Source organism: Cheilinus undulatus, linkage group 14 (genome assembly GCF_018320785.1).
Source record: "Cheilinus undulatus linkage group 14, ASM1832078v1, whole genome shotgun sequence".
Classification (NCBI taxonomy): domain Eukaryota; kingdom Metazoa; phylum Chordata; class Actinopteri; order Labriformes; family Labridae; genus Cheilinus; species Cheilinus undulatus.
Window position 1 is genome coordinate 37186897 of NC_054878.1, and position 20639 is coordinate 37207535.

The 20639-nt window shown below is 37.6% G+C and overlaps 2 protein-coding genes across 2 annotated transcripts in view; one reads left to right on the forward strand and one right to left on the reverse strand.

The window, feature by feature from the left end:
- Positions 1 to 15314, forward strand: part of LOC121521032 (adhesion G-protein coupled receptor G5-like) — a 39754-nt gene extending 24440 nt beyond the window's left edge. The window contains exons 8-18 of the mRNA XM_041804739.1: positions 1553 to 1727; positions 3770 to 3929; positions 4288 to 4422; positions 4518 to 4628; positions 4733 to 4769; positions 7369 to 7469; positions 7659 to 7780; positions 10974 to 11242; positions 11326 to 11419; positions 12782 to 13065; positions 15083 to 15314. Of these exons, the coding sequence (XP_041660673.1) occupies positions 1553 to 1727; positions 3770 to 3929; positions 4288 to 4422; positions 4518 to 4628; positions 4733 to 4769; positions 7369 to 7469; positions 7659 to 7780; positions 10974 to 11242; positions 11326 to 11419; positions 12782 to 13065; positions 15083 to 15273 (1679 nt within the window). The 3' untranslated portion in view covers positions 15274 to 15314. The remainder of the gene's footprint in view (positions 1 to 1552; positions 1728 to 3769; positions 3930 to 4287; positions 4423 to 4517; positions 4629 to 4732; positions 4770 to 7368; positions 7470 to 7658; positions 7781 to 10973; positions 11243 to 11325; positions 11420 to 12781; positions 13066 to 15082) is intronic.
- A 453-nt stretch (positions 15315 to 15767) lies between these two features.
- Positions 15768 to 20331, reverse strand: knstrn (kinetochore localized astrin (SPAG5) binding protein). Its single transcript, XM_041805805.1, has 9 exons — positions 20251 to 20331; positions 19538 to 19601; positions 19334 to 19454; positions 17363 to 17392; positions 17180 to 17279; positions 16917 to 17031; positions 16758 to 16819; positions 16484 to 16558; positions 15768 to 16367 (listed from the first exon to the last, which is right to left on the reverse strand). Exons 2-9 carry the CDS (start codon positions 19557 to 19559, stop codon positions 16239 to 16241), a joined length of 654 nt encoding a protein of 217 aa, XP_041661739.1. The 5' UTR covers positions 19560 to 19601; positions 20251 to 20331; the 3' UTR covers positions 15768 to 16238.
- Positions 20332 to 20639: the final 308 nt, after the last annotated feature.

Consider the following 20639-nt stretch of genomic DNA (forward strand, 5'->3'; position numbering starts at 1 on the left):
ACCTGAAATTTGAGTCAAAATACTGGTTTAAAACTTTTTTGCAGCAGAGATTTTATGCATTACGTATCACGCAATCAATGAAGACCCATTTTTAGAGCAGTCTATAAAAAATTGTTCTTTCTTCATTTTTTAGCATTTTCTGATTAAATATGAGGATGACATGAAAATTGTCCTTCCCTCATCACAATTAAATATTTTTTTTCAAAATTGTTCAGCCCTAGTTTATTTTATATCGCATATCAGATCGCAGTTGCAGTATTGGGGAAAAAATAGATTATTTTCCTGAAATTGTTCAGACCTAGTTCCACCCCATGTTACAGTCCTGCAGCCTGTTGCATCAGCTTTGAATAAGTTTCATCTTTAGTTGTGGTGTAAAGTCCACACTAAACCCTACAGTGAAACTAGTTCAGTTATAACTTAGGTTGTGTCATTGTACAGATGCACCACAGAAATGTAAGGTTGATCTCAACTAGTAGAAATTTATGTCCAAACTGACAAAAATATCATTGCAGGTATGACGTTTTTATTTTATCCGTCCATACCGTCATAAGTAAGAACATACTTTCAAACTAGGCTACTTTTGAGCTTACGCACAGCTCGTGCAAACAGTAGCTGATTTAAATGTTGAACTTGCAGCCTGCAACATGACTTGAAAGAACACATTTCAGTCATGAAAAATAGCTACAAGTTTATAAAATCAAGCTTCAAAATCATGAAAAATGTGGCAGTAACATCTGCTCTACGATGGTTTTGGCGTGTTGGTTGAATGAGCTGAAGCCACGCCCACTCAGGAGCAATATGATCCTCTCAAATTTAAAAAAAGCTTCTGATCAGAGCACAGCTTTCTGGGTCTGTGCCAGAGCGGAGACATAAATTGGGGATTAAATTTACTGTTTTATGGCACAAATCTCTCTGTTATGATGCATTTAATGACCCGTGGGAAACCGTGGCGGATTTGGGAAATTTACCTCACAATGAACTCTGATTTTATACCATTGCAGCATTATGGGGGGTGGGGTAATTCTCAGTCAAGACCTGTGATGTCATGGGCTCAGATATTTAACCTGCTCAAATAAAACCAAGCCAGAAAAGAGGTGAACAACTTTCCAACAGTCTAAATCAAAAATTCAGCCACATGTAGCTCTCAGTGTTTTCATATGTTCAGGGGCAACCTTATTCCAATGTAACTAGTGTGTCAAGATACAAGTTTTGGATTTCACTTTACAGGGACATTAAGTCTTTCATCTGACAAACCACAAAGGCAATCCTAATTCAGAATCTGGGATGTGGCCAATGAGTGATACACTTTGTCTACCACTACCCTTATTGGCTATCTTTCTTATGTACAGCAATAATTTAAGCAAGATATCATGCGAGCCCTTAATAAAAAGGGGAAATGGAGGTTGGAAGTGGAGAAGCAATTTCCAACATCCGCACTATGTCAGTAAAAAAAAAAAAGGACTGGCACAAACTACTGTACATTCTTAGAGTAAAAATTTCAAAAACTTAAAAATGCTTGCAAAAGATAACACAAGATGTCTGATCCTTACAGCTCCAAGTGTCACAGACAAGTACATCATCAACGTAACAGAAACAAACACGCAGTGCATCAACTGTGATAATCCAGTGGAAAGTCCAGAGGAGGAACTTGGTCCTGAAGAGCTCAATGATTATGGTTTAACAGTTGATTATTCAGAAGGAAAAGATCTGGATCCTGTTCAAGCTAGGTAAGACACATGCTTTTACTTTATTTAGAGAGGTAGTAATTCAGTTTATGCAATACTGATAATTTCAAGCTTTCCTTAACGCAGTAGTATCACGTAGCACGAGAAGTATCAGTCTTTTCATAGATCTGGTGAGCCACTATAGAGACATCCACCACCTTTTTACACCATATCTGCTGTTTGGCTTAACTTCCTGAGACCCTGAGACCCCTTAATTGGGAAAAATGCTTTGAAAGTTTGAGAAATTTTAATGGGATGGTTTAAGGGATATTTGCCTTGTTTTGTTGTCTTTTTGATGGGAATTTGGGAAATTTGTTGGGATGAAATATGATGAACTATTAAGGCTATAACTGTGATGATATTCAGTCCTGTATTTTGTAAATCCTCAAAACAATAAGGCATGGATATTATTTTGTCAGCAGTAATGGTATGAAGGAAATGGGACACCTTGCCACCAAAATCACTACATCCTTTTGATGGGAATTTGGGAAATTTGTTTGGATGACTTGCAGATTTTTTTGGTCATTTTTAGGTATTTTCATTGAAATTTGGTGAATTCATTTGTATTTTTGGTGGAATTTTATTGGGAATCCAAGGTTGGTAGGTGCCCTTTAAAGTCTCCTGGAAATTTCCTGGACATTTTTAGGGGATTTGTCATGAAAATGTTGGGAGAAATGTTCTGTTAAATTTGCAGCATTTCTTTGTAAGGTTTTAGGGAAATTTACCCTGAATTTTTGTTGTTTTTCAGGGGAATTTGGGAAACTTGTTTGGATGTTTTGGGGGATTTGTTTGTAATTTTTCAGGTATTTTCATGGGAATTTGGTGAACGTATCTGTATGTTTGGGGGAATATAACTGGGGATCCAAGGTTGGTAGGTTTCCTTTAAACTCTCATGGAAATGTCTTTGAAAATTTCAGGGAATTTGTTTGGATATTTTGGAAGGTTTGCTTGGAGATTTCAAGTCATGACAATTTGGGGGAAATGTTTGGAAAATTTGTAGCATTTCTTTCAAAGGTTTTAGGGAAATTTACCCTGAATTTTTTTGTAGTTGTTTTCATGGAAATTTAGGAAATTTGTTTGGATGGCTTTGGGGGGATTTCTTTGTAATTTTTTTGGGAGTTTCATTGTAAACCTTGGTAAGGTTGGTGCCTTTTGAACTTTTTAAGGAAATTTCAGGGAATTTCTTTGGATGCTCTGGGGGAGTTTTTTGTTATTTTAATGGAATGTATTTGTAAATTTGGGGATTTAGGGAAGTTTATGTTGTAATTTTGAATATGCTTGAAAATTCAGTTATTTTCATGGAATTTTGTGTACATTTTATTGGAATGTTTAGGCTGAATGAAAAGTTTTGGGGGGACTTTTGGGGATTATTTTTAAAAAAACGGGGTTCAATTTTTGGAATACCTTTAAAACATGTTTCATAATTTTCACAGAAATTTTAGATTATTTTAGAGGATAGGTTCAGAACTTTACTGTAACTTTAGTTCGATTGACTTTACAATTCCTTACAGTCCATTACCAGTTGACTTCAGCATCCATCTTTCAGTGACTAACACCATTTCTGACTGACTGAAGACTCAAAAACTGACTAACTAGCCAACACTCATCCAAACCACACTCAAGAACTGATCCAGTGCTTTATTTTCCACAGAAACTTGATCTTCGAGATATTTTTGGGCATTATTTTTGGTAAAAACTACTTCTTTTCAAAAGACAGGTCTGAGATTTTAAACTAATCAAGCTCTACTGATCCCAAATAAGTAAGATAAACTTAAAAAAAAAAATTCCAAACAATAGCTTAGGTCTCAGGAGGTTAAAACACAAGATCTCATAACAAAGTGAAATTTACACGGCTTATCTACCACAGAAGACTAACTATTGGCTCAAACAATACTACTGGCCTTTCTGAAAATAACTGTTTTCAAAACTGGGGAAATTTTTGCAAAGATATGATAAAATATCAAGGCTCAAACTGTGATGTGTGCTCAGTCCTGTATTTTATAAATCCTCAAAACAATAATGCATGAATATTCTTTTGCTAACAGTAACGTCATGAAGAAAATGGAAGACTTTGCCACCAAAATCAATACATCCTCAGCTGCTCTAAATATGGGAGAAGGAGTTAAGGGGCTATTGGTGAGAGCAACAGACCCTGAAGATGTGGACGAAGTCTCCATGGGGTTTGGATCTACAAACGGCATGAGTGTGAGTACACTCATTTGAAATTTTACTATTTTAGTATTTGGCCACACCTGCTCATTATTGAATTCTGATATTTAAATCAGACCCCTTGCCACAGTAGTATAGAATCAAGCACCTAGCTGTGCAGTCTCCATTTGTGATACAAAGTGGGTCCTTCTGAGGAGCTCTGGGACTTCAAGTAAGGTACTCTGATGGATGCCATGTTTGCAATAAGACAGTTCATGAAATTTTATCCCTGCAACTCCACTGAGCACCTTTGGGATTGTTGTCTTCTCTTGGTAGAATGTTTAAATGTTGTAAACTACATTAAAACTGTTGTGCACATGATTCAAACACACACTTCTTATGCTCTCTCCTGCAGATTGTAGACGACAACAATACTCTGCTCCAGTTTCCCAGATCTGTCACGGTGCCAAAAGAAGCGTTTGATCAAGCTGTTCACGCAAACATCAGTGTACCTTTTGTAGCTCTGTTCAGATTTATCAATATGACCAAGGTAGAAACAACAACAATGGCAGATATACTCAGTTTCACCCTCAGTGATGTACACTTGAAATATGAAATCCTAATTGTGTTGTCCCATTATTACAGGATGAGAAAAACAGCATCGTTTTAGAAAATGAGGTTTTAGCCGTGGAAATGGGATCAAAAATCTCAAATCTCACTGAAAAAATAAGTCTCAGTTTTCGGAATGTGAAACATGTAAGGCTTTTTTAATGATCAAAATTATAAAAATTTGTGCATAATTTGAGTTGTTTGTCCTCTGCAAGACTTTTTAAAAATGAGGTGTTTTTCTTTTTTTACAGGAAGGTATTCCATCTTGTCAGTCATGGGATGGTGAAGGTAAATTCATGGTTCTAAGTCATTAGGTTACATGTTGGTGTGAGATATTGACACACACCAATGCAGGTTATTCATGCTGATAGATTCATCTTAGATTCATCCTTCTTTTATGATGCTGACAGCTGTCTTTAGTTTTTGTCATTCATTGCGTCACATACAAACATTCAGGATTGATGAATGATTGGAGAAATGGTTTTACAAGTTTGGATGGATGGATGATGGATTGATTTGCTGATGAATGGATGGATGGATGGTTGATTGATGATGGTTGGATGGATCGATCAATTGATGGATGAACTGATGGATGAATAATGGATGGGTGGATGAATTGACAAAGTGATGGATGGATGGATGGATGGATGGATGGATTGATTTACTGATGGATGGATGGATGGTTAATTGATGATAGTGGATGGATGGATGGATGGATGGATTGATTTACTGATGGATGGATGGTTAATTGATGATGGGTGGATGGATGGATGGATGGATTGATTTACTGATGGATGGATGGTTAATTGATGATGGGTGGATGGATGGATGGATGGATTGATTTACGGATGGGTGAATGGATGGATGGTGTTTTTCTTTCTTTTTTTTAGATAAAGGTATTCCATCTTGTCATTCATAGGATGGTGAAGGTAAATTCATTGTTCTTAGATATTAGGTTAAATGTTGTGTGAGATATTGACACACATCACTACAGGCTTATAATGCTGATAGATTCATCTTAGATTTATCCTTCTTTTATGATGCTGACAGCTGTCTTTAGTTTTTGTCATTCATTGCGTCACATACAAACATTCAGGATTGATGAATGATTGGAGAAATGGTTTTACAAGTTTGGATGGATGGATGATGGATTGATTTGCTGATGAATGGATGGATGGATGGTTGATTGATGATGGTTGGATGGATCGATCAATTGATGGATGAACTGATGGATGAATAATGGATGGGTGGATGAATTGACAAAGTGATGGATGGATGGATGGATGGATGGATGGATGGATGGATGGATTGATTTACTGATGGATGGATGGATGGTTAATTGATGATAGTGGATGGATGGATGGATGGATGGATGGATTGATTTACTGATGGATGGATGGTTAATTGATGATGGGTGGATGGATGGATGGATGGATTGATTTACTGATGGATGGATGGTTAATTGATGATGGGTGGATGGATGGATGGATGGATTGATTTACGGATGGGTGAATGGATGGATGGTGTTTTTCTTTCTTTTTTTTAGATAAAGGTATTCCATCTTGTCATTCATAGGATGGTGAAGGTAAATTCATTGTTCTTAGATATTAGGTTAAATGTTGTGTGAGATATTGACACACATCACTACAGGCTTATAATGCTGATAGATTCATCTTAGATTTATCCTTCTTTTATGATGCTGACAGCTGTCTTTAGTTTTTGTCACTTATTGTATCACATACAAACATTCAGGATTGATGGATGATCGAGGAAATGTGTTGATTGATTTACAGATTAACATCCGGATAACAAACAAAGCTGAATGAATATAACATAAATAATAATATATTAAATTATTCTCACTTGTTCATCCATTCATCATCCGTCCCTCTAAAGCACAGGTGTTAAACTCAAGGCCCGGTGGCCAAATCCGGCCAGTGGAACAGTTTAATCCGGCCCGAAAGATGATCTCATATCTCTGTTATAACTGGCCCATCAGTGTAAGGGCTGCAGATTTCCTCAAGTATAAAATGTGAACTTATCCTTAAAGATTTCAGATATCCTTGTTAAGTCATGAAATCTGAAAAAGTATGGAGCAAAAATATTTAGATAAGAAGTCAGGAATGTGGAAAAAGAAAGTACTTTGTGTTTTAATTTCACAATATCAATTTAGCATCTCACAATTAGAACTCAAACTTAAGATTTTGACTTTTAATTTCATATTTTGAGCATTTCAACCCATAAATTTGACTTCTCATAATATTTTGAACTTTAAGATTCTAATTTTTAAGTGATATTTTGACCTTTTTAACCAATTATTTTGTTTTTTATCTCATATATTCAACTCCAAACTTTGACTTCATAATCCTCTCAGCTCACAATTTAAAATTTTAACTCATATTTTGACTTTTAATGTCATGATTACAAAATTTATTTCATATGTTGACCTTTTAATTCATGATTTTGACTTCTTTCTAATATATTTGCCATTAAAAACATAATTTTTCGATTTCAATTTCATGTTTTGACCTTTTTGAACTAATAAATTTACTTTTCTCAGATTGTGAGCCTTATCTTATCTTATCTTTTTAAATTTTTAAATGTCAAAATCGTTTATCATCAGTGCTTAGCTTTATTTCTTCATATTTTATTACTGGTGAAGCAAGGTTGGAAGTTTATGGTTTAAAAGGTGAGCCTGTTAGGCCTGCAGGTTAGTCCTGAATCCAGAATCTGGCCCCTGCTGTGATTGAGTTTGACAACCCTGCTCTAAAGGGTTAAGAAAGCATTACCAGTAATGCTTGAATCTTTTGGTTTTTTGTCACACAAACTCACTCATGAACCCTTCACTAACTGTCACCACTGTATGCATATTTTCCTTCTGGTTTAGGAAGCCGACCAGTCTGGACTGGTGACGGATGTGTGACTGTAAAGGATGGAGACGACATCACATGCCAGTGTTCCCATTTAACATTCTTTGCTATATTACTGGTGTGTCTTAATTCCTTTGTAATATATTTAGGCTATAAATTACCACTGATTGACCTGTCTGATCATGTAGAGCTATGCTGACTTAAAATATCCCAGAGAATAATAATTCTGTGATGAAGCACCAGTGTTATTACCAATGCCAGTGCCTGTGACAACAACCGAAAATTGTTCAACTTTTGCTCTTTGCAGACTCCTCTGAATGAAACTATCTCCAGCTCAGACCTGAAGAACCTCACCATCATCACACAAGTGGGGTGCAGCGTGTCAATGTTGTCCCTCGGCACTATCCTCTTCATGCACTTTCTTATCAGGTAATGATGACAACATTTTTCTGCTAAGTTAGAAACTTAAGTAGTTTCTTCAAAGAGTCACTATAGAAGCTATCACTATTACAGAAAGCTCATTAAAAAAAGCATGATTTTTAAGAATTTATTGTTTGGTAAAAGTGGTCCATGTCCCTTTTTGGTAGTTGACTATAAGGCTAGGATGTTATTGCACAATATTCCAGATCGCTGTAACAAAGGTAGAAGTTATTTTTTTATTCTTATAAAGTGGGAAAAGAAGCTAGAAATGGTGCAATAGTGTATGATGTTGACTAGACAAGCAAACCCTGGTATATGTGATACTATGGTGGAAGTTTATGTAAATAAGACTGCTGCAGAACACCAGGGTAGAGACAATGTTGTGTGTTTGCGGTAGGAAAATGAGACTGTTCTGAACAGGTGTCGTCATTGGAGAGTGCGATAAAATTTCTGTGGACTCTGACTAAAAACAGCGTCATCACTTCTTTCCATTTCCTTCCTCTAATAGTGATAAATATTCCTTTTTATTTAGGGGAAATAACCCCATGTTTACAGGTGTATAATGTGTCTAATATCTAATGTACCTTTGACATGACTCATGATTTGAATAGACTTTGTTTTTTTATTTAGTGGAAATAACCCCATGTTTACAGAAGTGTATAATGTGTCTAATATCTAGCATGTACCTCTGACATGACTCACGATTTGGATAGACTTTGTTTTTTTATTTAGGGGAGATAACCCCATGTTTACAGAAGTGTATAATGTGTCTAATATCTAGCATGTACCTCTGACATGACTCATGATTTGAATAGACTTTGTTTTTTTATTTAGGGGAGATAACCCCATGTTTACAGAAGTGTATAATGTGTCTAATATCTAGCATGTACCTCTGACATGACTCACGATTTGAATAGACTTTGTTTTTTTATTAAGGGGAAATAACCCCATGTTTACAGAAGAGTATAATGTGTCTAATATCTAACATGTACCTCTTACATTGCTCATGATTTGAATAGACTTTGTGGCCTGAGTTGTTGGCAGCCCCAAGCAGTCGTGCATCAACACATTCTGTTTACATTTTTACATTATAATGTGTCATTTCTAGTTGCGCTCTCAAGATCTCAGTTTATTTTCCCTTAGGTTTGTTTCCCATAAAAATGGCTAAATTTATTTTATTTTCAAAGACAACAAAAGCATGCCTTCTTTTGGTATGATGCAAGTCTGTCTCCAACATTACTTGAGTCTCAACCCACAGTTGGCAGTGCTTGGCTGGCACCAGGCTGGCACAGACAGACTGTTGAAGAGTTTGATGTAGTTTAGTAGGCAACTAAAAAACTCTGCTGAGCTGAGTTTTTTGGGACAGTCTTCTTTAAAGTGGTACACACTGTTTGTTTATATGTAAACTCAACTTTCTAGCTATACACAGCTGCATGAAAATCTGTGAATATGCAACAATTTTGATGAAGGGAAATGTGCGACGTCTTTGGCGATTACACTTCGTTATGATGACTTCATGTACTTGATGGGGCAGTGAGGTGGCGGATCAGATGGGGAGTAGATTTTTGAGAAACTGGACTTGGACACTGATGAGGTGATGAGATGCCCCGCCCACATGAAACAAAGCCAGGAAAGAGGTGAAAAACTTTCTAACAGTCCAAATCCAGAATTCAGTCACATGTATACATCTCAGTGTTTTCACATGTTTAAAGCAACCATATTCCTACATATCTAGTGTGTTAAGTCAAAAACTTTGGATTTCACTTTACAGGGTCTTTAAGAGAGTGAACACCCATAATCAGCCAATCACCAGAGTGAGAAAGAATAGAGGGATCCCTGGGATAAAAGACGTATAAGTCCAGATCTTGCAAAAATGACTGGATATTATGGATGTGTGCCCATGTAGGGCTTCCATTGTTTCCCACTTTTAACGTAGTTCTAATGCTTCTCTCTTCTTTTACATTGCTTGCAATCATAAAGTTTTGGGCTTAATGGAAGTCCTTAGTGGATAAATAATTCCAAGATAACACATTAGTATGGCAAGATTGCAAGAAAGCAATCATAACATAGTGGCCATCACTGGAAAATGGAGTATAGTGGTGAATAGCTGCTCAGGGCTTCCTTATGGCCATGTCAGACTGGGTGAATGGTGGCCGCTTAATGGCTGTGCTATGGGTCGATTTTTATTTTGGTGTACATGTAAAGAAGTCAGGGCTTTCAGACCGCCTCTATGTTACATGCGCCAAGAATCTTGAGAACAGAAGGCTCACTTAGTTTTACTGCAAGCTTTGCGCATCTCTTGGCCAAAATAGACAAGTAATTAATCAATAGAGAGCCTTGATCCACATTGGTAGAATATTTGCTCTGTTTCTAGATGATCCAGATGAAGACCACAAGCCCCAACACTTGAGTCTAATGAAGCTGTTCTCTACACCCTTGGTTCTCAATCCACATTTTCAGTGGATTATGGATGTGCCATGAAAAATACGTGGCAAAAAGTCTATGATAAAGAACATTTCTCTATGTCTGTGTTCCATCCAATTTGCCACATATATTTGGGGGGTTTGCCTTTATTCAGATAGGATAGCTGAAGATAGACAGGAAATATAGGGAGAGAGAGTAGGGGAAGACATGCACCAAACAGCGCCAAGACCACGAATCAATACAGCAACCATTGCATTTAGGACTACAGCGCCTGCTCTACCAAACTGGCAACCGAAATGACCTCATTTTCATAAAAATACTTAGATGTACAGTAATTGATACAAATGAAGAAATCTAGGTTGGGATTTGCTATTAAAGAGTTAGTTTCGGGTCTTGAGGCTAAACCAGTTAAACTACAGTTGCAACAGAACAAAAGCAGAATATGCCACAGGAAAGATAAACATAGTTGCAGTTCTGCTTTGTGCTTTTCAAAATAAAATTTTGGTAAAACATTTATGGTGAGAAACTCCACTTAATTATACAGTGCTTTTAATTTGATTTTTTCCAGCTCAGCTGCATGATGAATTAGATTTATTGAGGTAAAACTTAGGCAAAAAGACAGGGCTGTGACAGCAGGGAAATGCAGCCACTGCACACCTGGCATGAAAGCGGTGATGGTGTGAGGCAGAGCAGACACACGTGGCAGCAGTCACACAGGAAACACACACCCAGACAGAAACTACACCCTAACTTCCATATCTTCTCTGTCTCCTCACAGGAAATCAAAAGCTGGCACAGCCACAAAGATTCTCATCCACCTTGTGTTGGCCATGTTTTTCCTCAACTTCTCTTTCCTGGTCAACCACCATGTTGCAAAACTGAAGAGCTCTGTTGGTTGCATGATCATGGCAGCTGTCATGCATTATTTCATGTTGGCAACTTTCACCTGGTTTGCAGTGCAGGCCTTCCACCTTTGTCTGCAGCTGTACTCAGGGGGCAAAGTTGGAATCCAGCACTATATAACCAAAGTCTGCGTCATCAGCTGGGGTTAGGACTTGAATTTCTGCTATTTGACCTGACCATGGACATGACATTTTCAATTCACTGTGGTTTTCTTCATCTGTTTCCAGTCCTGCCAGGTATAATTGGGGTTGCTCTGCTCATCACAAGAAAATATGGTGAACAAATCATCTACACTACAAACCCTGAGGACAATGTCGCCATGTAAGTTTGCAAAGTCAGCAGACAGCAAGAAGGATCCTAAATTTCAATCCTCAGACAGACAGGACCCAGAGTATATGCAAAATACAGTTTTTCAATAATGATTTCATTTATTAAGGGGGAAAAGCCATCCAAAGCTACCTGGCCTTGGGTAAAAAGTAATTGCCCCCACTAATAACTGGTCATGCCACCCATGGTGGGAACAGCCAGCAACTATTCGTGATAACTGCAATGAAGCTTTCACATCACTGTGGAGGAATTTTGGTCCGCTTTTCTTTGCAGAATTGTATTACTGGGTTTTTGAATGTGAATGGCCAGTTCCAGGTCATGCCACAGCATCTCAGTCAGATTAATTCCATTCTTTGATTAGGCCACTCCAAAACCTTCATTTTGTTTTTTTTAAAGCCATTCAGAGGTGGACTTGCTGGTGTGTTTCAGATCATTATCCTGCTGCATAACCCAAGTGCGCTTGAGCTTGAGGGCACTAACTGATGGCTGGACATTCTCTGGGTTTTCAGGTAGAGAGCAGACTTTATAGTTCCATCAATTACGGCAAGTCCTCTATGTCCTGAAGCAGCAAAGCAGCCCCAGACCATCACACTAGCACCACCATGTTTGACTGTTGGTATGATGTGATGTTCTTTTTATGAAATGCTGTGATAGTTATATGCCAGACATAATGGGACTTAACCTTTCAGAAAGTTCAATTTTTGCCACATCAGTCCACAGGGTATTTTCCCAAAAGTCTTGGGGATCATCAGGATATTTTTTGGCGAATGTAAGACGAGCCTTGCCCAGTCTCTTTCTTATTGTTGAATCATGAACTCTGACCTTCAGTGAGTCAAGCGAGGCCTGCAGGTCTTTAGATGTTGTTCTGGGTTCTTTTGTGACCTCCTGGATGAGTCGTCGTTGCACTCTTGGAGTAATTTTGCTAGGTCAACCACTTCTGGGAAGGTTCACCACTGTTCCAAGTTTTCCCCATTTGTGGATAATGACTCTTACCGTGGCTTTGTGACCCTTTGCAGACTGATAGATTGGCTTTGTTTCTCATCTGTTCTTGAATTTCTTTACTTGTGATATGATGTGTTGCATTTGAGATCTTTTAGCCTATGTCACTTTGTCAGACAGGTTCTATTTAGGTACTCTATGGTGACCAGGTAGGTTTGAATGGCTATTCCCTTAATAAATGAAATGATCATTTAAAAACTGCATTATGTATTTACTTTGTCTGGTATTAAAATTTGTTTGATGTTCTGAAACACAGCACAGACCAAGAGACAAAACAGAGATATCTGACTGGAGGGCCATGCAACAAAGCAAAGCCATTTCTCCTTTCCTTGATTGCTTCTTTATTTCTGTTCCAAGGTGCTGGATAACTGACAGTGTTGTCCACTACATTGTCAACATCGGCTACTACGCTGTGGTCTTCCTCTTCACCTTCACCACCTTCATCATCATACTTTCCTGGCTTTTTGGTCTCAAGAAAACCAAAGACATCAACACACAAGCTGGACAGAGTGGCAGAAGCATCCTAACCATCCTAGGACTGTGTTGCATGCTGGGTATCACCTGGGGTTTTGCCTTCTTCGCCTACGGACCCCTCCTGATCCCCTCGTACTACGTTTTCACAGTTCTTAATTCATTCCAAGGTATCCTAAATATGAACTAGGATGTCAGAGTCAAGTTTTTCATAGCCAATATTTGATGGGAAAGTAAAAAATATGCAGGGCTGTAGTTTAAAAACATATAGTCAAAATGAAGTGGAAAAATATGCATATTATGTTGAATACAAAATCTACTTATACTTGTAGGACAACCAGTTAAACTGCATTTATTTATTTATTTAAAGAGAATTAGAATCCACCTACACTGATCAGCCATAACATGGAGCCTATGCAATCAAATAAAACCCCTCAACTATAGTAATACGTTAAGGATGCTTAGACATTTTTAATTTGGTGACATGGTCAGAAAGGTGATAGTTCTACCTTAAAGTGCCTCAAAAAGTATTCACCCCTTTTGGATGTTTTACCCTTTTCTTTAATTTCATAAATCACCAATATAATTTGGCTTTTTTTGGCAAATAAAATCTTTCTTTAATGTCCCAATGAAAACAGATTTTCATTTCACAAAAATATGTAATGTAAAATAAGTGACTGTATAAATATTCACCTCCTTTCAAGTAACTAACCTAATTCAACAGGGGTCCAGCCAATTGGTGCTAAGAGTTTCACAACTGGTGATATGGGGATCACCTGAGTGCTGTGAATTTGTCTCAAGTGATTGTAGTATAGATAGCTATGTCTGCAGGGTCGAGTCACCAGTGAATCAGTATTCCTGGCTTCCATTATACCATGAAGACAAAAGAACACTCAAAGCAACTCACAGAAAAGGTTGTTGAAAAGTAGAAGTCAGGGAATGGACACAAAAGTGTCAAGGCACTGAGCATCCCCTGGAGTTCAGTTCCTCTCTGTTCTCACAAACTGTGTGACCATGCAGGGAGGAAACTATAGAGAGAGGCTGCCAAGACACTTTTGACTACTCTGAAAGAGTTACAAGCTTCAGCAGCTGAGATGGGAGAGACTCTGCATACAACAACTGTGGCACTGGTTCTTCACCAAAGCTTTATGAGAGAGAGACAAAGAGAAAGCCACCACTGACGAAGTCATGCTAAATCTTGACTAGAGTTTGCCAAAAGGCATGTGGGAGACTTAGATTTTTCATAGGCTCTGCCCTTTCCCAAACGTTGTCTATAAGAGGTTTTCCAGATGGATGAGCGAAACAAATCCATCTGGAGTGTCAGGTTACACAAACACACTATTACCACTGTGAAGAACGGTGGTGGTAGCATCATGCTGTGGTGGTGCTTCTCAGCAGCCAGCCCTGGAAGACTTGTAAAGGTGAATGAATGTGGCAAAATGTAGGAAAATCTCGAAGGACTAATTCAGGACTTCAGGACTACTTATTCAGTATGAAAGAGAACTATGTCTTGGGAGAAGATTTATTTCCCAGCAAGACAAAGACCCAAAGCATACAGTGAAAACACAGAAATGGTTTAAAAACAACAAGGTGAATGTTCTGGAGTGGATGAGTCAAAGCTCAGACCTCAATCTAATAGAGGATCTGTGGCTGAACTTGAAAAGGGCTGTTCATGCCTGAACTCTGTGAAATCTGACAAAGCATGAGCAGTTTTGTAAGGAAGAATGGAGTAAAATTGCAGTGTCCAGATGTGCAAGCCTGATTGAGACCTGTCCACACAGACTCAATGCTGATTGCTGTGATTGCAGCTAAAGGTGTATGCACAAAATACTGACTTAAAGGAGGGAGTGTTTATACAGTCACGTATTTAACATTTCTTTGTAGAGATCTGTTTTCACTTTGACATTGAAGAGTTTTTTTTTTAATTTCCTAAATAGGTTTAGGTGAGCGCACTATACAGAAAGATGTTCCTCACATGGATGAGGGAAGCAAATATTAACACACTTTTCATTTTATGATTTTCTAAGAAAAGGTTTTTCTGCTTTCCTTTTTTACATTTTTTATGTTCCCTTCATTGTGACCAACCCTTTCTCTTACTATCGATCAAACTTATCATACTCACTACAATTGCAGTGGTCTTAAAGGAGAGATACATTAATGACAATAGATTCTGTTTTGTCTCTGCAGGTTTTTTCCTGTTCATCTATTACTACAACACCAGCCACTTAGGGGACATAAGCAGTGGTGCAAGAGGATTTAACAACTCAGCCAGCACCAGCAGCATCAACACTCTGAACACCACAGACAGCAATGAGAACCCTTACTCAAATGTACCAGTCAAAAAAAACCCCTCAGAGGTTACATGTACAAAAAGATGATGTAAAAAAAGTCATGAAAAAGCCACTGATATAGGTAAAAGTCAATATAACTGAATAGTTTGTACTTTTGTTTTAGCTTTTAATGTTTGTTTCTTTCTTTAGATAAAGCAGAACTGAGATTTTTTTATTTTGAAATGTAACCTAAGAGGCTTTCTAGACTTTTGACTGATGCAAACATCCCAAAGGGGATATGAAGCACAGCTCATTGACAACATGTGGTGCCATCTGCTGGTGTAAAACAGCCACAGCTAATGAGTGAAAAGATACACAATATGGACAGAGGATTCAGCCACCTGACGGTTACACATCCGTAATGAGGGTTAGGGTAGGGTAACCCTTGTATACAAACACATGTACTTAAATACAACCCCCAAATTTTGTCCATATAGTGTATACTGAAGTATCTCTTCATTTTACTTACAATATCTATACAATTGAAAAAGATTAGCAGCATAGCAAGTTTTCTGATCACACAATCTCAGACACAGACTTAGTTGTTTTTGAAAAGCCTCAGTTTTATTTTTTTTATTTACAATTTTATGTAAGAGTAATTAAGAGTGTAATTATAAGCTTTTTCATACTGCAAATTAGTATGAAGTCTTAGATGGAAACTGTAAATATATGTAATATAACAGGTAATGTTTAAAGCTTGGAAACTGTTCAATCATGAGGGAAATTGCTTTTAAATTACAGTTTTAATGCTTCAGTATGCATATTATAATTCCAGATAAATTTCAAATGGAAAAACTGAAAATACATAAATACTGACATGAAAGTTACTCTATTATACATTTATGAACTTGGATAAAGGGGTCAGTATGTTGTAATGTTCGTAAATTAAGATAGCTAAGAACAATAAGGAAATATGAACCCTTCATTTAAATTTATTCACACTTACTAAAACAAAAAATACAACAATATTCACATTTCTTTAAACATTTTAAGGTGGGAAATTATTTAAACTTTTACATCAGGAGAGCTTCAGCTTCTTTGAGAACTTGTTCCATCTCAGCTGCCTCCAGGGAAAAGTTCTCTCTTTCCTGCATCATCTGTTCCCGTGCTCTTGCGAGCTCCGTCATTGTTGTTTGGATTTCCTATGAATAATAACACATCAAGCATTCAGTTACACTGGTTACATACATGAAACAAAGTACAAGAAATAGAGTTGAAAAAAAAAGCTTATACAGAGATGTCAGTGAGTTTAACCCACCTCTAATCGAGCTCGTTGCTGGGATGCAATGTCTCCAAATGTTTTTAATTCATGCAGGAGGTCAGAAGAGACGCTCTGAAAATGGGCAATTTAAGAAGTTTTAACATGTTAAGTACAAGCATAGTTTAAAGTTTAAGAAATCCTGTATTTCATTACTCAATATTTAGAGTAGATTTATTGAATAATATTTATCCATTTGTGCTGTGTGTGGTTATTTGTGTTACTAATATTCAGATGCTCTTAAATAAAGTGTACTCAAACAAAACATACATACCATAACTTCTTTTCTTTGCTCTTCATTTTGCTGTGCAGCTTCTCCTACACGTTCTCCTAGAACTATACATCAAAGAGGGTATACTACTTTCCATTAACAAAAAAAAAAAAAAAAAAGGCTGAATTGGGCACATTATGAAAGGGATGGATGCAAAGTTACCTGGATCTATTTTAGCAGCAACAAGGAGCACATGGCAGTCTTTCAGGTTTTTCTGTACCTCTGCATTTTCCTTCTCAAGGTCACTGAACTGTAGCTCTAACTCAGCCACTCTTTGCTGCAATAAACAAGGACTTTAGCAAAGTGAAACAATGACAAAAATGTGACCAAGGAAGCTGAAAACCAACAAGTATTCTGCTAGAAGCCTTTCTAATGTAATAAGTTTAACCATAAGAGCTGCTAAGTTAGAATCCATGCTTTTGTACCTGTGTGTCTGCAAGGTTTTTCTGCAGCTCCTCATTAGTGGCAATCAAATGCTGATTTTGCTCCTTTAGCTCTGCTTGTTGCCCATAACGAGTGGAAACCCTATGGACAGGGGAAATATAGAGATCAGGAGATAAAAAACTGAATCATGCGCCCTTGATAATGCAGCATTATGTATTACTTACCCTTTGTGAACTTTGGGAACTACATTTTTTCTGGAAGACAAAGTAAGAACAACTGAATCAGTATCTGTAAAGCAAATAAATAGATCTTGGTGTATAATATAAAGGAAGGTGTAAAGGCCTTGTGATTGCTACCTCAAATGTTGGAGCACAGATAAGGATGGATGATTAACCCCCCAATGAAAATTTCACTTTTTTATAAGTATTTCCAAAGTGATGTTAAACAGAGCAAAGAATTTTTAAAGCAGTTTTTCCATAATCTTAATATCATTTTGGATGCTTACATAAAAAAAAAAATCACAAATACCAAAAACTACCAGGGTCTAAATTATTACCCCACTTTAGAAGTTATCTTTTTGTTGAGCCATAGCACAAACCACTGTTATGTAGCGATGTGCTTTAGCTTTTTAATGCTCAAAGCTTGTAAAATCAAATTAAAACTGAGGTCATCTTCACATTTACACACAGTCTAAAAACTTAGGTAAGGGTTTGAGCTGTTACTGGAGAGAGAGTAATGGCAAAAACAAAAGAAATCAGTGTACTTAAGAAAACTAATTGTTGACACAAAGCAGGAGAACTATATACACAGCTATCACAGCATTTCCGAGAGTCAAGAACTGGAGTGAGAAATATCATCAAGAAATTCAGTTAGAGCTACACAGTACAGAACAAGCTTGGCTGAGGTAGGAAGAGAAAGATTCAAAGACTCTGGAAAGACAACTAGTGAGAGATGTGTCTAAAGACCCCAGAACAACTGACAAGACTCTAGTGAAGGACTTAGCCAAGTCAGGAAATGTGCCCTTAAAAAGCAATCACACGAGTCCTGCGCAGAAATGGACTGTGAGGTTGCAGATCAAGAAAAACTCCACTTTTACAGAGGAGACACCTTCAAGCCAGACTGAGGTGTACTAAGGACAACCTGGAGAAAAACTACACATACTGAAAGCATGTACTTTAGTCAGATAAGACCAAACTAGAACTCTGTGGCCGAAGTGATTCTGCTTATGTTTGAAGAAAGAAGGGAGAGGCGTATCACCAAAAGAACACCGTCCCAACAGTGAAACTCAGCGGTGGGAGTATTATGCTGTGGGGATGCTTCGGTGTGTCTGGAACTGGGAATCTCATAAAGGTGGACGGAATCATGAAGAAAAAAGGATATGAGAAGATTTTGAAAGAAAACCTCAAGCAGTAAGTTGGTTGTCGCTTTGTCTTCCAACACGACAGCGACCCAAAACATATATGGCTCCTGGTGAAGAACTACCTCCATAAGACCAAAGCGAACAATACTGACTGGCCTGTTCAAAGCCTTGACTTGAACCCCACCAAAAGTCTGTGTGGTGAACTGAAGACCAAGTCTGTGCATGAAGACCATCAAGTCTGGAGGAGCTTGAGAGATTTGCCAGAGAAGACTGGGCTGGGATTCCTCAGGGGACTTGTTGAAAACTACAACAAATAACTTCAGGCTGTTATCCAGCAAAAAGGAGACTGACTATTAGCATCAGCATCAACGCTGATAGTTTTTTGATTTATGGGAAGTAATTTGTTTCTATGTGCGTAGTCAAATAATGTAAGTATTCAAAATAAAACAGGGATGTTTGGAAAAGCTGTGTTGAAAATTCCTTGCTCTGTTAACAGCACTTGCAAAATACCCTCAAAAAAGGGAAATTTCATAGGAGGACTAATATTTTCATCCTCATCTGTACTTACCCATTGAATTAACACACGCTGAACTTTACTATTTATTGTCTTCATAGCACACTGCATAAAGCTCCACCATTGAACCTTTGGGTTTTCTATTTCAATATTTTATCTATCGTATGATGTTTTTCATATGTATACAGTTGTATATTATTCCATTTCAGTTAATTGGCAATGCAATTACATATGTTGTTTGTGTTTTACGTCTATATTCCACTTAGGCATTCATTGTTTTCCCCCAAAATGTCAGGCAGTAAACCTGATTCTGCCTCTTACCTTGGCACGTTTTCTTTCTGAGGTTTAAGGGCACCATCTGATTTTTGGTTGGCATTTGTTCCTGTGTCTCTGGATTCAACTTTATGACCAGGTTTCTTTGTTTCCGTGGGTAAATGCATCCCTAAAAACAAGTCATATTGTCAAAAATACATCAGCCTGGAAGCACACTGTTTGAAGTCATCAGTGGAGAAATAAATAACTCACCTCTTGGTATTTTTGAAGACATTGTTACATCTGCAGTATATGGAATTCCTGTATAAAAGGGCACCTGTGTAGGTTCAACGAAATACAGTTAGAACATAAACTCTTATAATGTTTGTTTTGGGTTAGGGTATCGGTTTAACTGGTGACTGTTTTAATTGGTGACTTTCAAATGTGGCTGTCGGCTATAACAGTTGGAGAAAACGTCAGTTGTCCTCACAGATATCTCCTTGTTTAACTGTTCTCGATACTGTTAAAATATGCTCATTGAATGAAAAAGAACAAAAAGAAAGGGCATTATTACGTCTTTAACAACTGTTGTAATTACGACCATGGGCATATCACGACAAGGAAATACGCATTTTGTCAAAGTCACAAGTTAGCATGGTCACTCCTTTAACTCTAACACCGGAGTTAGAAACAGGACATTTCAACTGAACCAGTTACCGTTTATAGTTAGGATTGAACCAAATAGCATATTAGGTCTACGAGTACGTTCAGTGCTCTCTGAACTTATGGAGGAATAGAAAATCTTTAAACTAACTTTTAACTAAGTTTGGTGTACGTTTACAAACACAGCAGCGTCAGGACGAAACACAACACAACAGTCGTCTGGTTAGCTAAGCATAGGTGAGCGTTATGGTAAGCGTTAAGCATAATTAAACGGTACCGTTATGCGATAGATATTCTAGAAAGATAATCCCCCCCCCCCCTACCTTTTAGAAACGTTTGCTGCGAGATTTGTCAACAGTCAAATCCAGGGTGGACGAATTTAAAAACGTCCCGCCCTCTAAGACTATTTCCGGTCGCCTTACGTTATTTCCTGTATGTATAATAACTGCTTTTTGGCTTATCTAAAAGTCACAATGTTTGTATTTCCCTATTTAATGTTGTTAAGGGGTGTATGAGTTATTTTAGCCGGGCACTGTTAAGTTTACCGACAAATAACGAAAAAAAAAAAATGAGCGACACAACCCAGCAGCTAGACTGCGCGGCGCATGCGTGGAGGCGTAGCTTGTTTGAAGTATTTGAGCATTTGGTTAGACCAAAATCTTAACTGTAAAACTGACGTCAACAAAATTGTTGAAAAGAGCAAAAAAACAAC

Bases quoted from the DNA above. Each gene is read 5' to 3' on its own strand.
- knstrn (XM_041805805.1), bottom strand. From the start codon at position 19,559: ATGTCTTCAAAAATACCAAGAG. The intron at 19,455-19,537 runs GTGAGTTATTTA...ACTTGTTTTTAG, and splicing joins GTCTTCAAAAATACCAAGAG to GGATGCATTTACCCACGGAA. The intron at 17,393-19,333 runs GTAAGAGGCAGA...TTTGTCTTCCAG, and splicing joins CAGAAAGAAAACGTGCCAAG to AAAAAATGTAGTTCCCAAAG.